Raw genomic sequence first — 23,084 nt, 5'->3', positions numbered from 1 at the left:
GGAAACAGCATTGGCAATGCTTTCATTTTCCAGAAAGTTGGCCCTTGTGACATTCACAATGCACAACATGAAGAAAAAAATGTCTTGCATAAATCACCCCCCCCCAGCCAAAAATGATATGGTCAAGACATACTTCTTTTACTAACCTCAGTCTTAACAAATATCTGCAGATCTTATTTCCTCAGTAACTCACACTGAGACAAGTTTATGTAATCATAACTCTAGTGACACCTACAGTTGAGCAGAAATCTAAAAAAATGTATGTTTCTGCTACTTTTCAATTCCACAGCTATGTACACAAAAATGTTTTAAGTCCCTCAAGTTTTAAAAACTCTTCTCTTTAAAAAACTTAAAAAAAAAATATCCTGAACTGAAATCTAAAGTCTATTTGGAAACAAAATCTAATAAATGTACAAGACATGACACACACACCTCAAAACAGTTATTTACTCAGGTCAAAGGTTGATCTGTGTACCTAATTTGTAAACAAATCCCTTTGTTCAAGGATTACACTTTTCCAATAATATAATTCATGGCTGGGCTCCACCGTAGCCGTTGTCTCATGGGGTGACTCAGTAAGATGAATTTCCCACCTCTGCTTGTGTATTTGGCCACTAGTAGCTTCTGGATAAAGCATAAATGAAAACAACATGGGCTTTAGCATCTTTAAAAATTCATCTTTGTGAATGTTTTATGAGGAGAAAAATGAATTCCAAGAAATAAACAAGGCGCTCTGTACAGTAACACTGAATGTAAACTTAACTTTGGTTTCTCTCCCAAAAACCTGTTAACAGAGTGCTTGTCCAGAAAAAGGTGACACCTTTTTAGATAAGTGTGATTACCTTGAGTCGCTGAGAGGTGTGGCCTTCATTCCCCTCACGGCGTGAAAGGTGGGAAAGGAAGCAGATCTTCGGGGCAGCAGCGTTGTAAGCCCTCCCAGAACCCTGCTGGCTGCCATAATTACTTAGAGTTGGGAGCCACTCTCTATTGATTTTGGCAGAGATAACCTGAACACAAACTGAGCGTGAAACTACAGGACAGTCAGCAGGGTAGGTAGCATACGGGAGAAGAGACTGACGCTGACAGGGAACAATTTCCTGAAATACTCTGTGAGACTGAGCTCAGCAGTTATCGTCTCTTCTTTAGCTTTGATGGAATTTACATCAATGCCGTTTTAATTTAGTCTGACCTTCATAAATGTAACAAGCAAACACGACTTTGAAGGATGAATTCTTATGATGGGATTGGCGTATGTAGCTGTTGATCAAAACAAACTGAAACTGCACAGTTTGCGTTTATTTTGAGGCGGATGCTTTCTTCTTCGCCATAAGGACTCCGCGCTCGTGGGAGTACCATCTTCATCCTGTTTAACTTTCTCACACTCAATGTCCCACAAAACTATTTGATTGTTTAAAAAAAATGCATGAAGCAACCATCATTGTTTGTATTTTGAAATGATCTCAAGGTAAAAAATATGTACAGACAGTTCGCTCCGGCTTGATGGCTCTACTGCAGATGGACACTGTGGAAGAACACACGAACTCAATCTATTCCTCACTTGATGATTTATGAAAACCTTTTAAATTTAGAGCCACATTTCCTCACGCTGCGGAGAGTGAATGGCAAACGAATTTAGCATTTTCCCACACTGCGACTTCTTTTAGTGTCCCTAATTGGAACTAATTAGATGATTAAATTCATTATGGGCACGTGCGGGGAAGGCACCAGCTGCTGCCGGTAGGCGAAGTGGATGCTGAGTGAAAAAAGACACACGAAATAACAAGCTAAAATAACACAGTGGACCAAGATGAAAAGGCCAGTCGGGTGGTGTTCTGAAGTTTACATCAGTAAAAGTTGAGTCTGTGTGTTTTCAGGAGTCTGTAAGTTCTTGACTGGCTACACTGTGCCAAAGAGACTTCATAAACCCGGCATGTCTGACTACATGATGTCGTTCTGCACTGAAACAGGCGCGACAACAGCTCCAGCATACTTCAGCACACGAGAGGACGTGATCCTGCACGTCGTTTACAGAGCCGCTGATGCCTTCAGGAAATAAAAGAAGCAAACTAACAGTTGAGCGGTTGTTAAAGCGGCGTTTGCGCAGGGAAAACGAAGATGGAAATAGATGGGGAATGTGGTCATGATTGAGAACGCTTTCCTCCTCCAGGAATCTGCTCACGTGTTTTTGTGCACATTATTTTCTCCTGCATTTTCTGGTCATAGTCCTCATTGCATTCACACTGCGCAGGCCAGAGAGACTGTATCGTGAAATTTCTGATACTGTCAGAAGATGATCTAGCGACATCTGTCTGTGAACCCACACAAGGTTGTTTTTAAGTCGAAGACATTGCTGTGATTGTCTTTCATCTGACTGAATACAAATCACAGCTGTGTTCAGACAGTGACGCTGAAGCTTTTCAAAGTTTATATACTTATGTGCAAAGGTTTAAAACTTCTATAATACAGTTTGATACATGGCTCTTACACAACAAAGCGCTGTCATGGATTTTATGAAAATTGGGAGATGCAGTCTGACAATTTACCACAACAGAGCACAAAAACTGTCAATGAGTCATGCTCTACCTTCAACTGGAGACCTCATCACCAAACATTATGTCTTTTCCACAGAAATGGAAGTGCTCCATTTGTCTCCAGTGGCAACCTGCACTTTACAAATGACCTTGAAAATATGCAACACTGATTGTTTGTACGCCGTGGCATGAATGCAAAGTATGATCTGATGGTGTGATGTCTGTACAATGTTTAGAAAGATGCCACACAGTGAATTTCGTGTGCATACAGGAAACAGTCGACAATCTGATAATGTGAAACAGCTACAAAGGCAGCTAACATTACCTCCTCAATCAGTCCAAGCTTTTCAATTAATTAGCTGAATGTGTCTATAGGGTAATGAGGCACACCAGGGAGGAATGTACAATAAGTGTTTGTGTAATACTATAATCACTGACATAATTAGTGATTCAAACTGTCTTTACTACAGTGCTCAACATGAATGGTGCAAGTTATTAGAATTACAAGATATGAAACAAAGCAAAATGCTAGACAGGGGTGTGACTGGTATTGCACAATTCTTTTCTAATACCAAGGACTCAACTGAGCAGGTGCCCAGGAAGAGAAAGTACATCTGGCAGCCTCCCTCACAGCTTCCTGACTGTGTCCTGTGCACAACCTGCATCACAACACTGCATTGGGTCATAATGATTTCCCCTGTGAAGCCGCTGATCACCGGACACAGCGGGCTGCAGCAGGAGTCTCCTTCCTTGGGTTTGACAGCATGCTGAAAGCAAACAGTCAGGCCAGCATATAAGAAATGAAAGCAATTTCTCTTTACCCGAGACAGACTGTTGTTGTTTTGGTTTTGTGAACCACCAAGAGGCACAAGCAGGTTTTAATTCTCAGGAACAGTTTTGATAGGATTTTGTCCTGATCTCCCTGAAACCCTCCACAGATAATTCCTATTAGTCACACTTATTTTAATGTGAAAGATATAGTATCAACAGCGTGATAAGAGGCTTCATGAAAGAGTCACATATTTTGGGGAGGAATGCATTTATTAGTGAGAAATTGGCACAAAAGGCTCAGTCAGGCAGATTAAACACTATGAGGATTTCCACCATGAAAACATATTACAATTTAATTCAACTGTTATTTCATAGCATGGGTATAAACAAACAACTATATAATTTACTTTTGTTTAAATTTGCATTGGAGTCTGCAGAGAGCAGAAAAAACATAAATTAACAATTTTTAGGCTTTTAAAGCAGCAACTGATCTCCGGCACAAATGAGCTCCTAAACCGATTCAGTTCTACATCAATCAGTGAGATCATACAAACTCGGGAGTGCATGATGTGGACGGATACCTGTTTAAGTTAAAACTACCCAAACAGAAACTAGGGATCCCAAACAAAAGCATTATCTTGAATTGACTGTTTTAACTTTGATTTTGGTTACGAAAGATGGTCTGGAAGACTGTCGAAAAATATTGAAATTTACTCAGCAGGTACAGATCAGAGTAAAGATTAGTAATATATTTTTTGTTTCTGAGGGCACTTTATTATTTGTAATTACATCTGTCATATAGGGTTTTGCAGTTCTTGCTGGATGTACACAGAAGCAGTCCAGCCTTCCAGTGTACAGGCTCCAGAGGTACGAGGGGACTGAAGCATGCTGCAGGGCATCCAGTCAGAGCGTCTCCAGGTAAAATGTCTGCTTCTTTATCTTAATATCATCTGCAACAAATCAGTGAAGATAAGTGGAAGAATGAGGTCAGAAATGGAAATGAACTATTCAGAGCAACAGATGGTCAAATGACTACTCGGCTAAGAGAGTCATGTAAGAAAAGATAACTTGTTTGAAGCTTTGAGTAGCTTCCTTAAATTATACCTGACAAGGAGGAGGGTTACAGTATATAGTATGCATTCACTGACTTCACCGCAGTAGATGAAGATAGATGAATGGAGGGTTTTTTTTTTCTTCTCGTTATTGCACACTGGTGCTCTGTGATGAAACTGAAGCCCCACAAAATCCTGGCAAGATTGTTAGACCACATACTGCCAGGTGAGACTGCCCAGGAATGGTTCAGTGGACATTAAAATGAATTCAGTCTGGCCTGCGCAGCCATCACATCTCTGGCCAACCGAACATCTGCATACTGAGATACACTGAGCCGTCCAATTCAGCAGACACATGAATTTAGCAAGATTCCCTGTTCATCTTTCATACATTATTTCAGTGAAGGTCTCCATCAGGGGTGTCTGATATGGCAAAGGTAAAAAACTTTGTCTGTCCTCGTGAGAGTGGATCCGTGCCCCGGCCCGGTAAACAAACTGTGGCCTGCCCACTGAGCGTCACCTGGCTACTTTCTTTTCCTTGTTTGACTTCTCCTCAAGGCACCGCCTCTTATATGAGGACAGAGACTGGCCATTAACAGCAATGTGAAGAGGCACAGATGCCAATTAGAGGCCTCACTTTTTCATCCCCCAACACTGAGGACCACTTCATTTGGTCCCCGACCAAACAAGGTAATTAAAAATGACTTTTTTCCTATTATGACAAATCACGAATGCTCCTGTTCTGTTTTATCTGCATTACTCAGAGCAATTTTACCACAAACATCAGTGCAAAACAACATATGTTGAAAAGAAGAGCTTTTGTTATAGAGTGACTAATAAATGTGCAGCCAAACAAACAGATGGTAAACAAACAAATGGAGCTCTTATTATTACAATGGATGCTAAGTATTTGATCCTGGATGGTGCAATGAAGCATCGCAAGCCATATCATTTTGATTATACAAATTAGTTACCTTCCGAAAAATTATTGTTTTATCAAAACAAATAAAGTTGCTGTTAAATCGCTTGGAAACTCAGTTAGCAGTCATGTTTTCAGCATTCAAACGCCTCAAAATAAATTCAGTTAAATGCAGTCAAATGATATAGTTGAATTTTTTGAAAAATTTAAGCCCTGTTTAGTATTTTCTTTTGAGTAAATCTTAAAATCTTGTGTTTATGGATGCGCAGGCTTGAATCCTAAGGCCACTGCGGCTCCTGCTGACCCCTGCCAGCTCCCAGGCTGCTGTACTGCGGCAGCCCACTGCTCCCAGTGTTTATGGTAAAGGTCAAATATGAAGAGGATGGATTAGAAGCAGAGAAATGACTTCCCCACAGGGATCAATAAAGTATGCTTTAAAAGTTGGCGTAGTAAAATGAGTGAAATCCCAGGGAGGCAGATGGTGGGGGGACATAAAATAGTTTTAAGGTTGCAAATTCAATTAACACAAGTGCATTCAGACTTTTTCAACAAGCAGTTTTAATCCTTTCTTAATTAAGGAGTAGCCAAAGGCATACCCATGGACCCCTGGTGGCCCGTGCGGGTTAGAGCAGCCCACAGGGAATGTTGTAAATATAGTGGTTGGAACAACAACTGTATTTATTCAGAAAGTTTGTAACCAGTAGCTGTTTGTATCATTTTTCCATCTTGAAGTAGCTCTCATAAATCCAAAACTTTAGTAAGCACCATCTCAAATTATGGACTGAGGAAGTTCTTTCTCCTCACAGCCACAACGAGAAGTTTGCATGTTTTCCATGTGCATATATAGCTTTTCTTCAGGATCGCCGGTTTTAGTTTCAGCCCAGCTTTTTGCACATTGTTGGCTTGGATTGAGTCTGGTATTCTTCTCCTAGAGTAGAATAAACTATTTCAGTAGTTGCACTGGATTATATATCTGAGGGAGGATATCTCAGTTATTTAGATGTTATTCAAAAAGAGGGAGCTCTCCATTACTGTGTCCCCTCTGTGGTTTCTGCCAGTAGTTACATACAGACTGTCAATCCTTATAAAACTGCCACTGTGTGTTTACTCTGCCCCCTTAATGCAGCACACTGGGGCCTTTAGAATGAGGAAGATAAGCACATTCGTTATTGAAAGCAGTGAAGTTAATGAGTGTTCAATGGGGAACACCGTGCAGCGCAATGAAATAAGTGCATTCTCACCTTTAATGGTGAAGATCTCCTTGTGACAATAATTTAGTGCTATTCAGGCTGAGATGATGGAGATGGTGGTGATCATTGAGAGTGATCGATAAGTGTGGGCACTGAGTGTTCGCTCCTTTCTCACAACCAGCGACACACCGGGCTGCTCTGAGGACAATGTAGTGGACCTGAGGCAGTGGCACACAGCAGAGGATCCAGGAAAGCCAGTTTTAATGACACACTCCACGATTTAAAGCTCAAGCTCATAAATCCTGGCAACAAGGTGCTGTCTCCAAACACGACAGCTACGGTCCAGGCTTGATAACAGTTACGGACAATGAAGTCATAGATCACTCCCAGAGTGCTGATATTGGATCTGTAACCATTTGGGAATATATCAGGCCCAAAAGAAACATACTGTGTCCACCAAATGAAATCAATATTAGTATCTACTACTCGCACTTTTTAATCCAAGTGCAGCCTGAGACTGACGGCGCACACAATTGTCGTAATGACTGTGATTACAATCAGGGAGTTGTGCTGCGGATAGCTTAGTAGTAACTGCAAAACGCGGCCCCCAGGCACCATCAGCATCTGCTGCACACCCATTTACAACCAAACGAAACTGGAATCTTCAAAATGAGAAAAAACAAGCCTTTGAGAGGGTGTATTCCCCCTTGTTGAGTCTGACTCCAATCACACCTTCGCTCCAAACCTTCACATTGTCCTTTTGCGGACTAATTATGACTCTATTTCTGCCTAATTCTATGATCCATTTGATGCACGAAGCTGCACAATCTCTTGGCTGCTGGCGAGCTCCGATGACAGCTTGTAAACAAAACAAGAAAATCCTTCTGAACAAAGGAATACACTATATCTCATTATTCCATACAACACAAATACACACAAATTCAGTTAATATTTAATGTCCTTTGTGTTCCTCTGTCTGTCTTTCTACTCAGGGATGGACTGCTGTTCTGGAAAACAATGCAGTGTTTATGATACGGGCATTTGTTCCCTCGCTTCAGCGCTGCTTTAATTTGTATATAGAAATCCAAAGTTGACGTGGAAATAATACTGAAAATAAAATCTTGTCAATTTAATTTCATCAGTTTGATGATCAACATGCTGAAATGTGCTGGGAATCCCCCATTCGCCATTTTAAATAATCCCAAGCAGCTGCTCGCCAGGTGCAAAGAAACTATTGCAATAAATAACAGGAAAATGATTCTGTTGCTGTGATGATTTAGAGTCGGTGTGTGAACAATTTCTAGTCATTTAGACAGGTGAAGTGATGGGAGCAGACAGTCTGGCACACGCAAACAACTAAAAACACAATGAAACCTCAAGGACAGGTGCAAGCCGTGTTAATAAGTACACATGTCAAAGTTTGTACAGATTATTGTGCTGCTGTTAAAAAAGGGTGATCAATGTAGCCTCGGGATTTTCCAAGGTAATCCATAATCCAAGATCCATATGTAATAAAAACAATACTCCTTAACCTCGTTGTCTAATTCTTTTTAATACCCGATGAGAATGTAGCATTTTGCAATTGTTTTAAGTGTCACACTATTATAACAAAATTACCCAAAACAAAAAACAATGTCAGTTTAGTTCTCTTTAATTTCAGCCTGTCCTGAAATGTGGCGTGCTTCGGGGAGCGCTCAAACATTGGAAAAATTCTCCAAAAGGAAAATCCATTTCCCATTTCCATGTCCTGAAAATATTTAGTACATTTAATGTTGTTCCTGCAGAATCTTTATGAAAATGTTAAATTTTCTGCAGAAAAAAACAAAAAGTTAAACCTTAAAGCTCTCATGTAAAGTGGCACATTAATTCAAAGACAGGCAATTTCAGCAGCCTTCAGTTTGCATGATTTCACAAACTCACACTCATTAGTTGGCAATACGACAGCGAGTTTTCGCTGCTGCGTCACAGGTCCATCATGTTCAGTTCCGGTTTGAGTGTAATCAGTCTCTTTGCTTAGTGAAGCAGTACGACCCCAACTGGACCATCTAGGAACAGCAGTTAGGCTACTGGGCCTGACAGATTTCCATACACAGTGGTTCATTATGGCATTTAACCAACATTTCAATGCACAATAATTTTGTACCAAGTGTGGCAGCAACAGTGGGAAACGTCAAGGAAATGTAAAAATGACCTGTGTAGGGGATCCTGTGTCTAAGCAGCCATAGTTCTGGGGACTGAGATATCAGACGCCTACACTCTACGAGACCAGCTGGTATTCGCATGCACTCTTATGCTCCCTGTCTCCATCCATCTGCTCCTGCCCTTGTTTTTCCATCCACCTCTTCCTGTCAACAGACAACCTGACAAATGGGGGAGACTGTACAAGCTCTACTATATCAAATTCAATCCTATAGTTTTGCAAATGTCTGAAAAGACCGGTGAAGATAAGATGAGAGAGATCAGAGCAAAAGCACGATGCCGAAATCGTGTTTCATTTTGCATTGAGATGCCTGAAGTTACATATGAAATCAAATTTCTGGTCGGTCATGTGGAACAGGAAAACTGTCTTTTTGCCTCCATCTCTACAACTTCAACAGTTGGAATTGCAACTTTTGTCAAAGAGGAATGTTGGAACCAGTGAAGCATGAAAATACATTTTCTGATGCATAATGCAGTTTGTCATATAAATAAATTAAAAAAAAGAGGACTCACCAGAGGCTTCTGGTCCTGGAGAAGGTCTTATCAGCGCTGAAAAAAAAAAACAGTTACATTGATTATTATCTTGTCTGTGCTTTACTTCAATTCTATGAAATGTATTTAATTGCATAGAAAAATAAACAACAACTTGGAAATCAATTAATTGATTTTGTAATTGAATCAGAAGAACAACCCAGTGCCAAAATCTTAATCAAAACCAGAGAAATAGATGAGATCCATCATGATACTTCACCATCAGAATCAACTTTTAAACATTACTGTGGTGATTTCTCCTTGACAAAGCTTTTAGGAGACTTTCTGGGTGCTTGAGAGGGAAAATAAATTGCCAACCCAACCCAGCGGTACTGTCCAAAGTTAATAAATCTTTGTACACAGTGGTCCACTTGAAGGTGAACAACACAGTAATACTGATCAATTTTCTCCTGTTTTCAAATCCAGAGAGAAATGTGGGGCCCTCCACCTGCTGAATAGCCAACTAAGTGTCGAACCAAGATGCCGTTTGATATGCTGAGCCTTTTCTACTAAGCACTCAGGGAAAAGCGGGGAGGAGGTTTGTCGGCACTGTGTCCCATAGCAGGAGGATAATGATGAGAGCAATAACACTGAACCGAAACAGTGAGCCACCAGATGCTGAGGCACTCTGCTCATCACCGAGACACTGCAGAGTTGGGTGCCACCGCTTTCACAATGCAAGCGATAATGCGATACAAGGCTAATACAAATTCGGGATAGTTTTGGCAATAATACAATGTGCCGGATGAATATGAATCACATTGCCACCCTCCTCAGCTCTGTTGTCCTCCCTCCTCGGCCTGCCAGCTATTTGTTAAGTACACCCAGAATGTGACTCTCTGTGAGATTGGAAGGAGTGGCTGGCAGATGCAGGCTTCCAGATTGTCGGAATGTAGAAATGCTTGGGGTTGGTTGAGTCCGGCACATATATATAGCAGATATCATCAAAAGCATTAAACGTCAAATAAAAAGGAACCTTACTATGCATTAAATAATCTCAGAAAGCTGACAAGTCAGGCTGGATACATACAGAAATTAATTACAGGAGTGCTGCATTACTGCTGTTCCATGGGAAGATGGACTGATAGGACAGAGTAAGAGAAAGCATGGATGCTTAGAATGAACTACCAGAGAGGAGAAGAGCAAAGTGCTGTGGTTGCTTTCCTCTGCTGGTGCAATTTATTTACACATGGGAAGTTTATTTGTTTCTTTGCTTCTTGCTCATTTTAAACCTTATTTACCCTGCATACAAATGACGCAGCGCAAAAAAAGTCAATCTCTAAAATGGCACCAAAGCACATGCGAGCTGTGGACAATCAATCTGCTGATAATCACCTCTCATTGCTTCCTCCCAGCTGGTAAGACAATCAAACAATTATCATGGTCATTCTGCGCAGACACGCTAGCTCCAATCATCGGTGAATGAACAAAATTAAATGCCATCAAGTGATCGAAGCAACCTTTAAAGAGCATTAAAAAGAAAATGTCAAGTTCTAAGTTTTATCTGCAATCGGAATGTGTCACAAAGCAAATCCAACAACCAGTCATGTTTCTGTATCTGAATTTGACAAGATGCTTTTTCCTCTATGGAGGGTCCACAGTAAGATTTGCACATTGTTCCCTTTAGTTTTTATCCACACTCAACCCTACGTCAGGAACAAAATCAAATAATTACAAATGGAGAATTTCAACACTCAAGAACCATATTTTTATCTGCCTTACGTTCATTATAAGAATGCATTTTTGCCAAAAACTGTCAAAAAAGTTCAGTTTGCCAAAAGATTAGTAGTTATCATGCAGCAATAAAGTGTAAATTAGATTAATGTTTGGCATTTGCAGTTAATTTAGCTGGAAACTGTATTTTAACAGGCTATAATTTGACTTACTTGTGTTCATAGCTGTGACCTTTGTGGAGCACATGCCACGTTGTGAGTAGTACAGTAGTACAAGAAATCATGGACGTTTCAAACGTCCTGCTTTTCATACCTACACAGTGCAGGGTCTCTTCATAACATCTGAAGTGCAAAAGGATCAAAGGACAACGTATTGAATTGGCTACGAATGCAGTTTATAATTTCGAAAACACTGATTTTGTGCAATCAGTACATGTTTCCCAGCATGCCCCCTGCACTGACAGCAAACTGGAGTTCTGAGGTAGAAATGAGGCTCAAGACGTTTCATCTGTGAATCACAGTGACATCTTTCTGTTTTCACAACCTGCACGGTCTGTTTGTTTCTGTTTGCTCTGCCTCTCTCCTGTTTTTGTGCTTGTTGCCAAAATATCGAATGAAAATCTTTAAGAGAAATGAGGACAATGGAAGAAAATGAAACTATCACTGCAGTCGGTTGGGTATCAACCATGTTATATTACTAACCCTCTGCAATGTGCAGCTTCTCACTTCTGTGTCAGAACATTTGAACGTATTTGTCCTGCAAACACTGACATTAGAGGATCTGCTGGTGAGGGCTCTGCTCTGCGGCTGTGTTTGCTGCCCAGTGTTGAGAGTGGAAATATTTGTTTGCGAGTCAGTGATACGGTTGGCGATCACCCCCCTGCTGACACAGGCAACATCGTGTTTTGGTGTTAACAGAGAGGAGTGGGAAACGGGTCGTCGCATAAACCACGACACCTGCATCACACACCTGACGCGCAGTCAGGGAAGGACACAGATGAACGATAACAAACAGGCACAGCTGCTCATACGCCTCATGCATATTTTACACTGCTCAGCAAAAATCGAGGGAGCACACAATCAACACAGTGCAACTCCAAGTCTGTCCAACTCGCGTCCAGTTAGGAAGCGATACTCATGGTGGATGAATGACGAAGAGATGGAGAAGAGTTGAGAAGAGAATTAACAAGGCAGCCCCTATTTAGCAACGTTTTTTGAAGAATGTTCCGTTGCCTGCAGCGTCCTTCAGTATGACTGGTTTGGTGGGTCAGTCATGGTCAATAAGCAGCAGACGAGCTCCTCGGTCCCGTTGTGGGATCATAAGCTGGCGCAGAGGGCCCCTTGGCTCTTTTCTGCTCGATGAAGATTTCCGGTCTCATGAGGCTGAAGTGTGTCAGCAGTTCATGGATGACAAAGGTGTTGTTGCTGCTGTTCTTTCGCCCGTTCCCCAGACCTGAATCCAGTCAAGCACCTTTGGGAAATCATGTTTTGTTCCATCCAGCACTGCCACATTGCATCACAGCCTGTTCAGGACCTGACTGATGCTGATTTTTTTTTGGCGACATTTAAATTGGGTGTGACTCTGAATGCAGTCCTCATGTGAGTGAATGATGATGATGATGATAATGATGGATTCCATTCCTAATTTTTTTGTTCTGGATTACTTTTGTTCTCAGTGGATTATACAGTTAAGCGTTGAGCGTTTTCAACTCCATCCATTAAAATGTAGGACACTTTTTTTTTGAGTAGTGTACATTTGAAGTGTTTTGGAGGAATGATCAGGGCTGTGCGAGAGACAATTAAAAAAAACATATATTAGTCTTGAATTTAAGCAAGTAATTTTAAAAACTCTGAAATGAGCAGCATCGCAAAACCTACCAGTTTAAAGGCAGCTCAACAACTTGACCAGATACAGAAAATGAAAAAGTTACCAGTTACTTTAAAAAGTAACTGCTGTGTCACTTTAACTGTGATCATTATTTAGGCATTGTTGTAGTGTTGCAGGCCAACGTGATGACTGATTCACTCATTAAATCCAAGTTTTGCCAGTAAATCGCAGAAAAATATTCCCAAAAGGAAATAGGTTCACAAAATAATGGCACTGAGAGAAGGAGCAAGTTTAGATAGATGACAGACAGCAGCAGGCAGACCTTATGAAGGCAAGCTAATGTTTAATAAATGTTGCTGGCAGCATCAGCGACTGCGACTGGCAGCGACTGTGGATAACGCTCATTACTTACATAAAGTCATCGATCTATAGTCAAACATATCCAATGTTGCTGTCGGGACTGAGCCAGTTTGAGCGCAGGGAAATATTAAAAATGCAGCTGTCAACTGAAAACAGATGCTTCGGATACCAGCTGTGTATCAGAATAATACATTTGATTTATTTTTTTTTTTTTTTTTTTTTTTTTTTTTTTCCCTTGTCCTGTTCGGTAGCTGGGGCGTGCAATATTGTATGATTGTAGCCTTTTACTATCCGAACAGATTTTAATATTAGCAGCAGGATGAGACTGAGTCTCCTCCTGCTGCTGCCTTTATTTAAAGCTGGCATCCGGCATGGCTACCGGACAGGACCGGGACGGAAACGCTCAGAGAGCAGGGACAGAAAGAGAGAAAGATAAAGAGAGGGAGAACGGAAGGGGGGGGGGGGGGGGGGGGGGGGGGGGGGGGCACAACCTATGTACAAAGTCACAATACAAAACAGTGTTGTCGACGCACCACACGCAACCTAGAACAATCCCAAACCCCCAATCTAGACAACACCAAAACAGAGCCGACAACCAACACAGAAAATTACAGAACCATACATACATTTTTTTTTTTTTTTCTTTTTTCCCCCTTTTTTTTCCAAACCATATTAGTGAACAGACCAGGCCACAAAAATAAAAGGAGGTGTAGGGGAGGAGGGAAATGCAAGGACACCACAAACCGTATTTTTTTTTTTTTTTTTTTTTTGAATATAGCTAGTCGTAACTAGTAGTAAACTAGGGGCGTGCATCAAGAGAGGTCTGCTACAGATCACCATTAGTCTAACCACCACAAGAAGACAAGGTAACCCAGTATGTAAAGAGTGATTAAAGATCAACGTGATCATGTGAATATGATGGTGACAGTGATGGTGATAGTGATCATGCATATATGACCTCTGACCTCTGAGAAGGCCAGAAGCAGGCCAGAGAGGCCCTCAGAGCCCAGACAGCCGGCGGACATCACAGAGCCCGGATCCAAGCCGCCCCCCCAGGCAGACGCCCATTAATAATACATTTGATTTAAAACACCTTTCAAAACACCCTTAGAACATTAAAATAGAAGAGAATGCAAATGATATAACCACAGATAAAAGCTCACGGAGAGAATACAAACAGGATGACTTAATCAAAGAGCATGCAGGGTTGAATATGTGGGTTTCCAGTGTGAGTTTGAAGAGGAGACAGGAGCGCAGGGAGAAAGAATGACTTAATGACTTAAATGATTCATGTTACATAGATAGAAACACGGAAAGCAGGCAATACTGTGATTATGTGAATGTCAGGACAGTGAACTATCGAGGATTAACCTGCAGAGAGGGAGAAAATAAAGAGCTGTCAATTGAGAAGGAAAACTCCACTTTGGAAAGTGTAGACTTGGCTGCAAACAGAAGAAAGCAACATTTTGTTTCAGAGAGGCAGAAAGTGAGAGAGGAGGCTGAAAGTGTGGAGATCCATGAAAGAGTGGAAATAGATCTTGAATTTGCAGAGGATATTGCCCTGGGAGAGGAGGCTGGGGGTCCTGCGATAGGGTGCTGGGGCACAGTGAGTGACGGGGACAGCAGGAAGACAGTGTTTTCAGTGAGGGACCTGTGAGAGATGCCAATTTGAGATTATCTATTGAGGAGGATGGTGTGAGAATTGTTTCAAGCGCTGCAATCAGAATGGAAATGATGCCCAAATCAGCTGCCACGAGGACGCTGCCAGTGATTCTGATGAGAACAGTTTTAATATGGAAGGGGAGCAGAAACCAGACTGGAACTGTTCGTAGAAGCTATCCAGAGTTTACTGCGAGCAAAGTCGAGCAGAGAAGGTTCTTTTTTATGGCCCCCACCTACCAGAATTTGAAAATGATATGCAGATGAAAATGAGGTGGAAGTTATTCCAGTTGTTGATATCTGAACCAGGTAATCTGAGGATTGGCATGATGGGTGCAGTTTTGAAGAGCGCTGGAACAATTCCAGTGGCGAGTGAGCGGATATGAGGGGGAGCGGAGTCAGGGAGAGGCAGGATTTCACTAGAATTGGAGGGATGGGACTGAGCTGGCAGGTGGAGGACTTGGATTTAAGGATGACGTCTGAGATTTTAAACGAATCTGTGAATTTGAAACTGGGGAATGACTGGCCTTTAGGAAAAAATCAGAAGGGAGAGGTGAAGTATTGGGACTTAACCACCAAGGGATTTTGCTGTAAAGTAGAGTATCAGGGAGTTACAGGTGCTGGATGAGTAGAGTTGAGCTGGTAGGGAATCCGTAGGCCGAAGATTTTTTCTGAGGAGTGAGAACAATGTCTCAGTGTTTCCTTTATTGAAGCAGATCAGGCCAGAGTCAGATTGACATTTCCTTGTTAAGTCATATGTAGGGATTCTACAATTTCTGTGTACAATAGTGGTGCATGATTTATTTCTACTGACATTCAAGTCACCGACCTCTGGCCTTCATAGACTGGAGGTCGCTTTTGGAAACGGTATCAAATTCAGTTTTCGGTAGAGCGAGAAAGTTGGGGAATGCTGTTTAAAGGTGCTGTAGGTAGGATTCGGCATCTCCGCCATCTTGCTTCGGGTTACCTAAGCAAGATGGCGATATGACCCATCTAAGATGGCGATTTGAAACCCAGCACAGCCAATCCTGTCCTGTTTTCGCTGACATCACGCTCTTAAGCAAGTTAAGCCCCTCCCACAAGAACGTGCGACGAACGCCCCTCGACCAATCACGGTTAGAGCCTCAGGGGCTCTTCTGATTGGTCAAAGATACTGGGAGCGGTCGAGATTCCTTTTCAGCTCAGAACAGAGACAGATGGAAATGCTGCGCCCTCACGGTAGTGCAATTATGCTACACTCCTAAAGGATTATCAATGGATACTCTCACATTTAATCCAAAGAAAACTCAGAACAATTTGCATTGACTAGCAAAATCCTGCCTACAGCACCTTTAAATCACTATTGTATTGTTCAGCAAACTCTTCAGATTTGAAGACGATGTCAGTGATTATAGACCAGAGAGTATTTATATTATGTAGTCTATGCTTCAGGATAAAATGAGGATGGTGTCTTTGTTATGGAAAAGACAGAGTGAAATGTTGAAAGAAAGAACGAAGTGATCAGTTCTGTGGAGACAGCGGATTACGTCCAGAGGATGACTCTTGACGTGCGTGGCAAAGTTTGCAAATTGAGTGAATCCAAAGCTCTTGGGGCATGTTTAGAAATCTGATAATTGCTCATGCGGACGGTCAAACCCTGCAACAAAGTTACATCAGGAGAGGGAGTGGATAGATTTCAAACTGCATCGGCACAAACTAGATTTTCACCAGCTAATTAAATTTTCCAACTACCATCAAACTTTTTATAGTAATGAGAATAAATTAAATGAAGCTTCCGGAAAACTGACAAGAAAAGCCTTGGAGGGAGGAGACAGTATTTGGCTGGTTGTGGGGAAAGGAAGCTGCCAAGCCGCATCCTGATACTGAAGACAGAAAACATTTCATTACTCCCCAAATTGTGTTGTCAACAGATGAATGGAGAGGTCGGCCGAGGGGGAAAAAAAACAAAAAAAACAAAAACGCATGACTTTTATATCTGGACTGAATCTCAACTGGGTAACAGAAATCATAATATGAGAACAGGACAAACGGAAAAGATAATAAGCATGAAGGAGACAGCAGATTGAAAACCTAAATTATATTGTCAGTTAGTTCCTCATTCACAGTGTTGGTACCAGTCATTTCTCTACTTCTCATGGTAAACAGCAATGCAATTTTAAAGTGGATGCTTTTGGAATTACTGAAATTTGAGTAAGCTGCTCACTTTTGTCCAGAACAGAAAACGTGACTGTATCTGTCAAGCTGGGCTCTCTTTGTCTGACTTGCTCAGAGCCCACTCTGCTGACTAAAACTTCAGCAGTGGATGATTCAGCGCCGTCATTAATCCTGGTCTTTCTCTCAAGAACCTCTCACATGCAGACAACAGCAAACAGAGGCTGCCTGCTTCCCTTATGTTATCAAACATCACCTAACTTTACAGTCCCACAATCCAGGAGTTTATTTTCGCATTCAGCCTTCTTCCCCTACGTTGTTTCAGTTTTTAAATTTTTTGTTTCAGCTATCTTCTCACCCTTTTCCCCAGTGTTCACCGCTGCAGGTGTTGTGGTGTTGTTGCTCTCATGTGATGCAATTTTTCACAACGTTCCTGGTTTATTCTGTGCTCTCCTGTCTTGTCAGGTTACTGTAAACCTCACTTCCTTTTGGGCCAACATTTTTAAATTCAGCACCCTGTGTTCCAAGCTTCTCTTATTTCTTGACTTGTAAATACAGTCTTATACTATTAATTCTCCAATTTCGCAATCTGCCCGTCTCTGGAACTGATGTGTCACAAATACTCTCATCAGCCACTATATTAGGTACACCTGTTATTGCAAATGATTAATTAGCTATTCGCTTTACAGGCCCTTCCTGCAGAGGCTTGTTGACACGGTGGAGGTGAACTGTTGACATTCGCACCGTGTGTGAGAACAGGGGAGAAAAGGGGATTCAGGTGACATCGAATGTGGCAAGGTTGTTGGTGTCTAACGAGCTGGTTCAAAAACTGCTGAGCCACTGAGATTTCCATGCATGACCTTCTCCAAGGTTTAAAGAAAATGGTCAGAAAAAGAGAAAAAATATCCAGAGGTCAGCAGTTCTCTGGGCCGAAACACCTTGTTGATGGCAGAGGTCAGAAAAAGAATGATCACACTGGAGATTATATAAAAATAGTAACTCAAATAGCTATCTGTCTCAAATAAAGTATGCAGAAAAGCACATCTGAGCGCACAGCATGTCAAACCTTGAAGCTGATGGACTACAGCAGGGTAGGACCACACTGGCTGCCACCGCTGTCGGCTAAAAACAGCAAACTGAGGTTACAGATTTCTGCTGCCACATTCAGACGGGACGCTCCTAATCCGGTGCAATCAAGGAAAGAATGGACTCATCGTGTCTTGTAGCATCACTTCAGGTATGAGGGATGTCTTCGGGGCACAGTTTGGGTCCCTTAAAGTGAATTGTTTAATGTGACAGACTGAGTATTGGTGCTGTCCATACAGCATGTAAACATGTAACTGGTAGCCAACAAAGATGTATCTGTCATGAAGCGTGTAAAGGAAGCAGTAAAAGACATTGACTGCATTTTTTTAAGACAGTGATTTTTAGTAATTATTCTGTGCTCACCTGGTATCACACCGTTATTTCCTAATCTGTGTACATTGAGGTTTTGCGTTCTTTTGGCATATTGGCACCCAGCCCTGATTGTTCTTTGGTTGTGTGTGAATTTTGCTCTCTGGGATTATTCAGGTTTCTGTTTCACAGCCTGACCCTGAGATCTGTTTTGCTCTGGCCTCTTCATCTTTTATTCAGTTAATTAATTATTTGTTTGTTTGTGTATTTTATAAATGTGCCCTTTTTAGAGGTCATATTCAGTAAAGATTACCTGGTTTGTTTCCTGTGTTTGAGTCTTGCACCTGATCCCTCACTTTGAGCAAGGTTTACAGCAACACTGCAGAAGTAATGTGACGCATCTGTTATCTAACCCTTTCTCTGGTAGTCTTTCATTATAGCAAGAGAAGCCGTATATGTTATTCAATCAAACTGAGCTGTGTCTCTAATGACATAGGATATCTTTTTTTTAAGGTTTTGAAGCAAAGGGATCAATTACCATCATCATAAACACAGCTTAAGTACATGAAGTGTGCTAGTTGTAAAGCACAACATCTTCCTCCTTATATCAGGTAGAAATACTGCCTGGAAGGGAAAGTGCAGCTGAGGGATATGTAGGCTATCTTATAATCTCTCACTTGACAGGGTTGCTGCCACTTGTCCGCAGGCTTACAACAGACTCTGCTCAAAAGCCAAAAAATATCTTCTAGACTTTTAATCACTGTGGATACAACAGAACCATTGACTGGATTTTTGCCAAAAGCCAGTGTACTATCAAAACCTCGAGTGTAGTAATGCTGCTCTCCTGCTTGTGGTATCGTTCAAGTGTCATGTGGGATATTTACCGAACAACAACTTTACAAATTTATGTTCAAATGGCAGAAACACAATGATTGTTTCTCCTCTTTAAACAATGACCTGCACTGGATGTGCACAGCTTAAAATGAAAATGTTAAATCAACAAGAGATATAGCAGAGGGGGCAATGAAATTGATGCAGAATTAGGGTGCATTTTATTTTTAGTGGGGTTTTTTTTTTTTCAGCTTCACTCTTTTTGTTTCAAGTTGTTTACCAGCATAGGAACACAAGCGTTATTTTCATCTAACAGCAATTACCACTAAACTGTGTGCGGAAATTAGCTTCTCCAAAACGACTTCTTTTCAAGGTCCAATCCTGGGCTCAATCCGTTTTTTGTTTGAGAATCCTTTTGCCGCTGTTCATTAGGCATTCATTTCCTGGGTGACACTCTCTGTCAACAACGCCGTCTTGAACAAATGAAACATCTTTTCAAACACACACAAAAAAAAGGTGAGAGTGAGAAAAGCTTTGCTTGCTTTCTCCATCGAACACAACCTCAAAGAATCCTTATTTTCCTCTAGTTTAGAGATCAAAGGGGGATGTACATACATGTAACATGACGATAATTACAACTGATCGACAACCAGAGAAATTGATGCAAAGCAAATTAATATGAATGAGCTACATGTGTGTGGAAAACTTAACAAAGTGAAAAGGAGCGCTCAGAAAATCTGCTTTCAAATGTCTCATTTGATTTTTACCATCAAACGAGAGCATCCAAATAGGTCAATTTTCCCAGGTTTGCATGCAGAGTGCAACAAATCAGCCTCATCTCTCTCAACACGGATTTTCACACATCAGCTTAACAGCAGGTGAGCACAAAATCCTGATCGGATTCCTATGCATCACATCCACTGAAACCACTTCAGGTAACAAACAGGCACAAATATCTGGAATCAATATCCTGCCGAGGCTGAATTACCATAACAGGCAACAAATAACTTTAAGAGTGAAGAGAAACTGTATTTAAATGTCACGTTCTGACTCCACTTGCGAGCTAATTTTTTAAAAATCAATCTAAGAATGGGTTGATTCCATGAACTCGGTGCTTCATTATCTGTGATGCAGAATAACAGACAGACTGTTGCAACCTTGTTGCGACTCTGATCTTTGGGTACCTCTGGGACACTGGACACACGAGGGGCTGTTGGAACCAGAGGGGTTCAAATGACTCCTTTTCCCCGCAGTAAATAGTAGGATGCAATCAACACAGTAACCTTTGATTGCCATTAGATGTATAAAATTCTGTCTAGACTCTGCAAGGCCAAGATATAATTCGTTTAACTTGCAGACATTACTATTTATTGCAAGCATTTTTTGCTTGACTATAGGATGTAGAACAAATGAATCTGTATATCAGAAAATGTAGTCACGGTGAATGTGTCATTTCATAGATGTAATAAATGCTTATTTTAAAATATGTAGGCATATTAAGGATTTGACAGAATGTCCGACTGTCCCCGCACGAAGACAAAAATATGTTACTTAACATGGTAAAGATGTGACCAGACAGTGAGCAGCCCTAAAACTAATGTAAAATTATGAAACAGACACTGTGGGGATTGCCTCCTCTGATCTACCATTATAAAAACACAATACACTGAGGTTATAGTCAATTTTATACAACATTTCAAGTGTTCCCATAAGAATAAGCTATGTTAAGTAGTCAAAGCACCTGAACAACTAAGAGCATGTTCAAGAGCTTTTGTCAAAGTAAGAAGTCCTGGTGGGATGATCTAAAGTGGCTGCAGCACAGCCTCAGTGGCCTTTGTTGCTTTTCAATTACACTGATGAATATATCACTGATGCATGGACTAAAGGGTTTTTTTGAGTGAAACAAGCGCTTCCAATTAACCACAGTTACCCCTCTCCGACACTGAATAATTGATTCAACATTAACGGCTCTTCAGTGTCAGGCGGCCTGCTGTTCGACTTTTTAAGTGAGAAAAAGAAGGTGATTAAAGCTGATTTTTTTTTTTTTTTTTTTTAAATGTAATGCTGCTGAATACGGTACATGAGGGTGTGTTGTCATTAGAAGCACATCTGAAACTATGGAAGTTAATATAATGTAACTTTAAGTTGTGTTGAGAGCAATTATATTTTGCATTCGAGTGAATCTTCTATGCTTTGCTTTCAGCTATTCCCTGAATCTTGTTCTGAATGTTGGTGCAGAGAGAAGGTTGCGGTTTACAGAAGTCTTTTTTTTTCTTAGTGCAGCTACAAATACTTTCTCTTTTGCTATTGGCTGGCTGAGTCTGGCTGTGCACTCAGGAAAGCTTTCAATCTGACTTCTACCATAGAAATGTCAAATTGAGCCTCTTGAGTGTTTTCTAGGCAGATTTGGCAGAGCTGACGAGAAGCGGAACACAATAGTAAAAGTAATTTCACTGCCTCATGAATTCTGCTGCACAGCATGGCTCAGTGCTCATAAACCAAAACACTCGTGTTGTCTTATCAAAGGAGATCTGCCTCAAAACCCACAGGAGCATACACGGAGGGCTTTGTGGAAGGTCAAGATGATTCTCTTTCCTTTTTCGGACCTTTCTTTCCATCATGTAAAGTAAACACCTGAATCTGATAACGACTTAATTTTACCATCACATAATGAAAAACAATCTGTGCTTGGTTTTTAATATATTTGCTTCCACAAAAAATATTAGGCACATTTTAATTAAAAGTTTCTCCAGGGATTAATTACTTTCAAACAAGTTTACCAACAAATATGTTTGGTGAAACTCTCAGCTCACTGCCTTCATTTGCCATCAGACAGTCAGAATATTGTGTTGAATAGCCTAAACTGATGAATGATTCTGAGATCGAAGAGGTCAAAACTGCCAAGACGACGCGTCTGATCACTTGACCACATGCACTCAAAGCAATCTCCATTTGAGGCTTTACGAAAACTGAACATGTGCAGAGATGATGGCACCATTAGTGATTAAAGCCGTAAATATCGAGGGCACGTCTCTGACAGTCAGTAACCTTGTTCTCTGATTTTGCGGTTCGAGTCCCTGAGCGGGCTTAGCAGGCTTAACACTCTCTGCTCCTGGACCGGCAACACAACGCAACAGGTTCGCCGCCGTGCGCCATAGTTTCACTGTAGCACCTGCCGACCGGCAAACTCTTCAACCCGCTGACATCCAGACAGATTACTCTGCTATTATCTTACCCTCCATAAGCTCCAAACGTGAAACTCCTCTTCCTCTGAGACATCCTGCTGAACGGATGATGAGGCTTCTCAGGTGGGAGTGCGCGGTTTCCAGCCCAGAGCTACACAAGGACACTCATAGCTCTCCCTTTCTCTATTTCTGTTTGTTTCTCCACCTCTCCTCCCTCTAACTCTTCCTCCTCTCTCCACCCTCCTTGTCTCAGCCCTCGTTGAGTGCGTGCGTGTTTTGTCTGAGAGTATTTGATGTGTGTTTTCACATCCAGCCCTCCCTCCTCCTCCTCGCGTCTCCTCTCTGCTCTCTGACTAAGTAGCTCCCGTCTCTGCCAGATTATGGGAAAGGTGTGTCCAGCTGCCTTGTTGTGCTGTTGTCCTGGAAACTAACAGGATGATTTCGCAGACTCAATCTGACTCTCTCATTTCCGCCGGGAAGCGGGAAAAACTACTCACATTTTTCTGCCAATGTCCCACGAAGGTGTCGTCCGCCTTGCCGTTTCACTTGAGCGAGTGATTGAACCGACGTGAACCACAGAGTGATTGGCTCTTGAGAGAAATTGGTAGGTATACACAGACATCGCGGTTCACTTGAAGTTTGCAAAGAGGGAATAATTTCATTTTGACTTGCCTACGAGGATTGTAGACGGCCACATTTTACAGCTGGAAATTAAATAAAAAATAAGCAAATTATTCTTTTTTGGATAATCAAGTTGTCTTGCAAGAAAATAGTGAAAGGTAATGAATTTGACCAAAAAAAAAAAATCT

The 23,084-nt window shown here is 41.4% G+C and overlaps 1 protein-coding gene across 4 annotated transcripts in view; it reads right to left on the bottom strand.

The window, feature by feature from the left end:
• The window catches only part of rap1gapb (RAP1 GTPase activating protein b), a 61,962-nt gene extending 39,358 nt beyond the window's left edge, over positions 1-22,604 (bottom strand). For 3 of the 4 annotated variants that reach the window (XM_030091420.1, XM_030091421.1, XM_030091423.1), the window contains exons 1-2: positions 22,326-22,604; positions 9,176-9,211 (exon numbers count right to left, since the gene is read on the bottom strand). In XM_030091420.1, coding sequence (XP_029947280.1) covers positions 9,176-9,211; positions 22,326-22,369 — 80 coding nt within the window. In that variant the 5' untranslated portion in view covers positions 22,370-22,604. The remainder of the gene's footprint in view (positions 1-9,175; positions 9,212-22,325) is intronic. The other variant, XM_030091424.1, reaches the window with a different exon arrangement.
• Between the last annotated feature and the right edge of the window lie 480 nt (positions 22,605-23,084).

This window comes from Salarias fasciatus, chromosome 5 (genome assembly GCF_902148845.1).
Source record: "Salarias fasciatus chromosome 5, fSalaFa1.1, whole genome shotgun sequence".
NCBI lineage: Eukaryota > Metazoa > Chordata > Actinopteri > Blenniiformes > Blenniidae > Salarias > Salarias fasciatus.
Note: the sequence above shows the minus strand (reverse complement) of the source record. Positions and strands in the feature narration are given on the sequence as shown.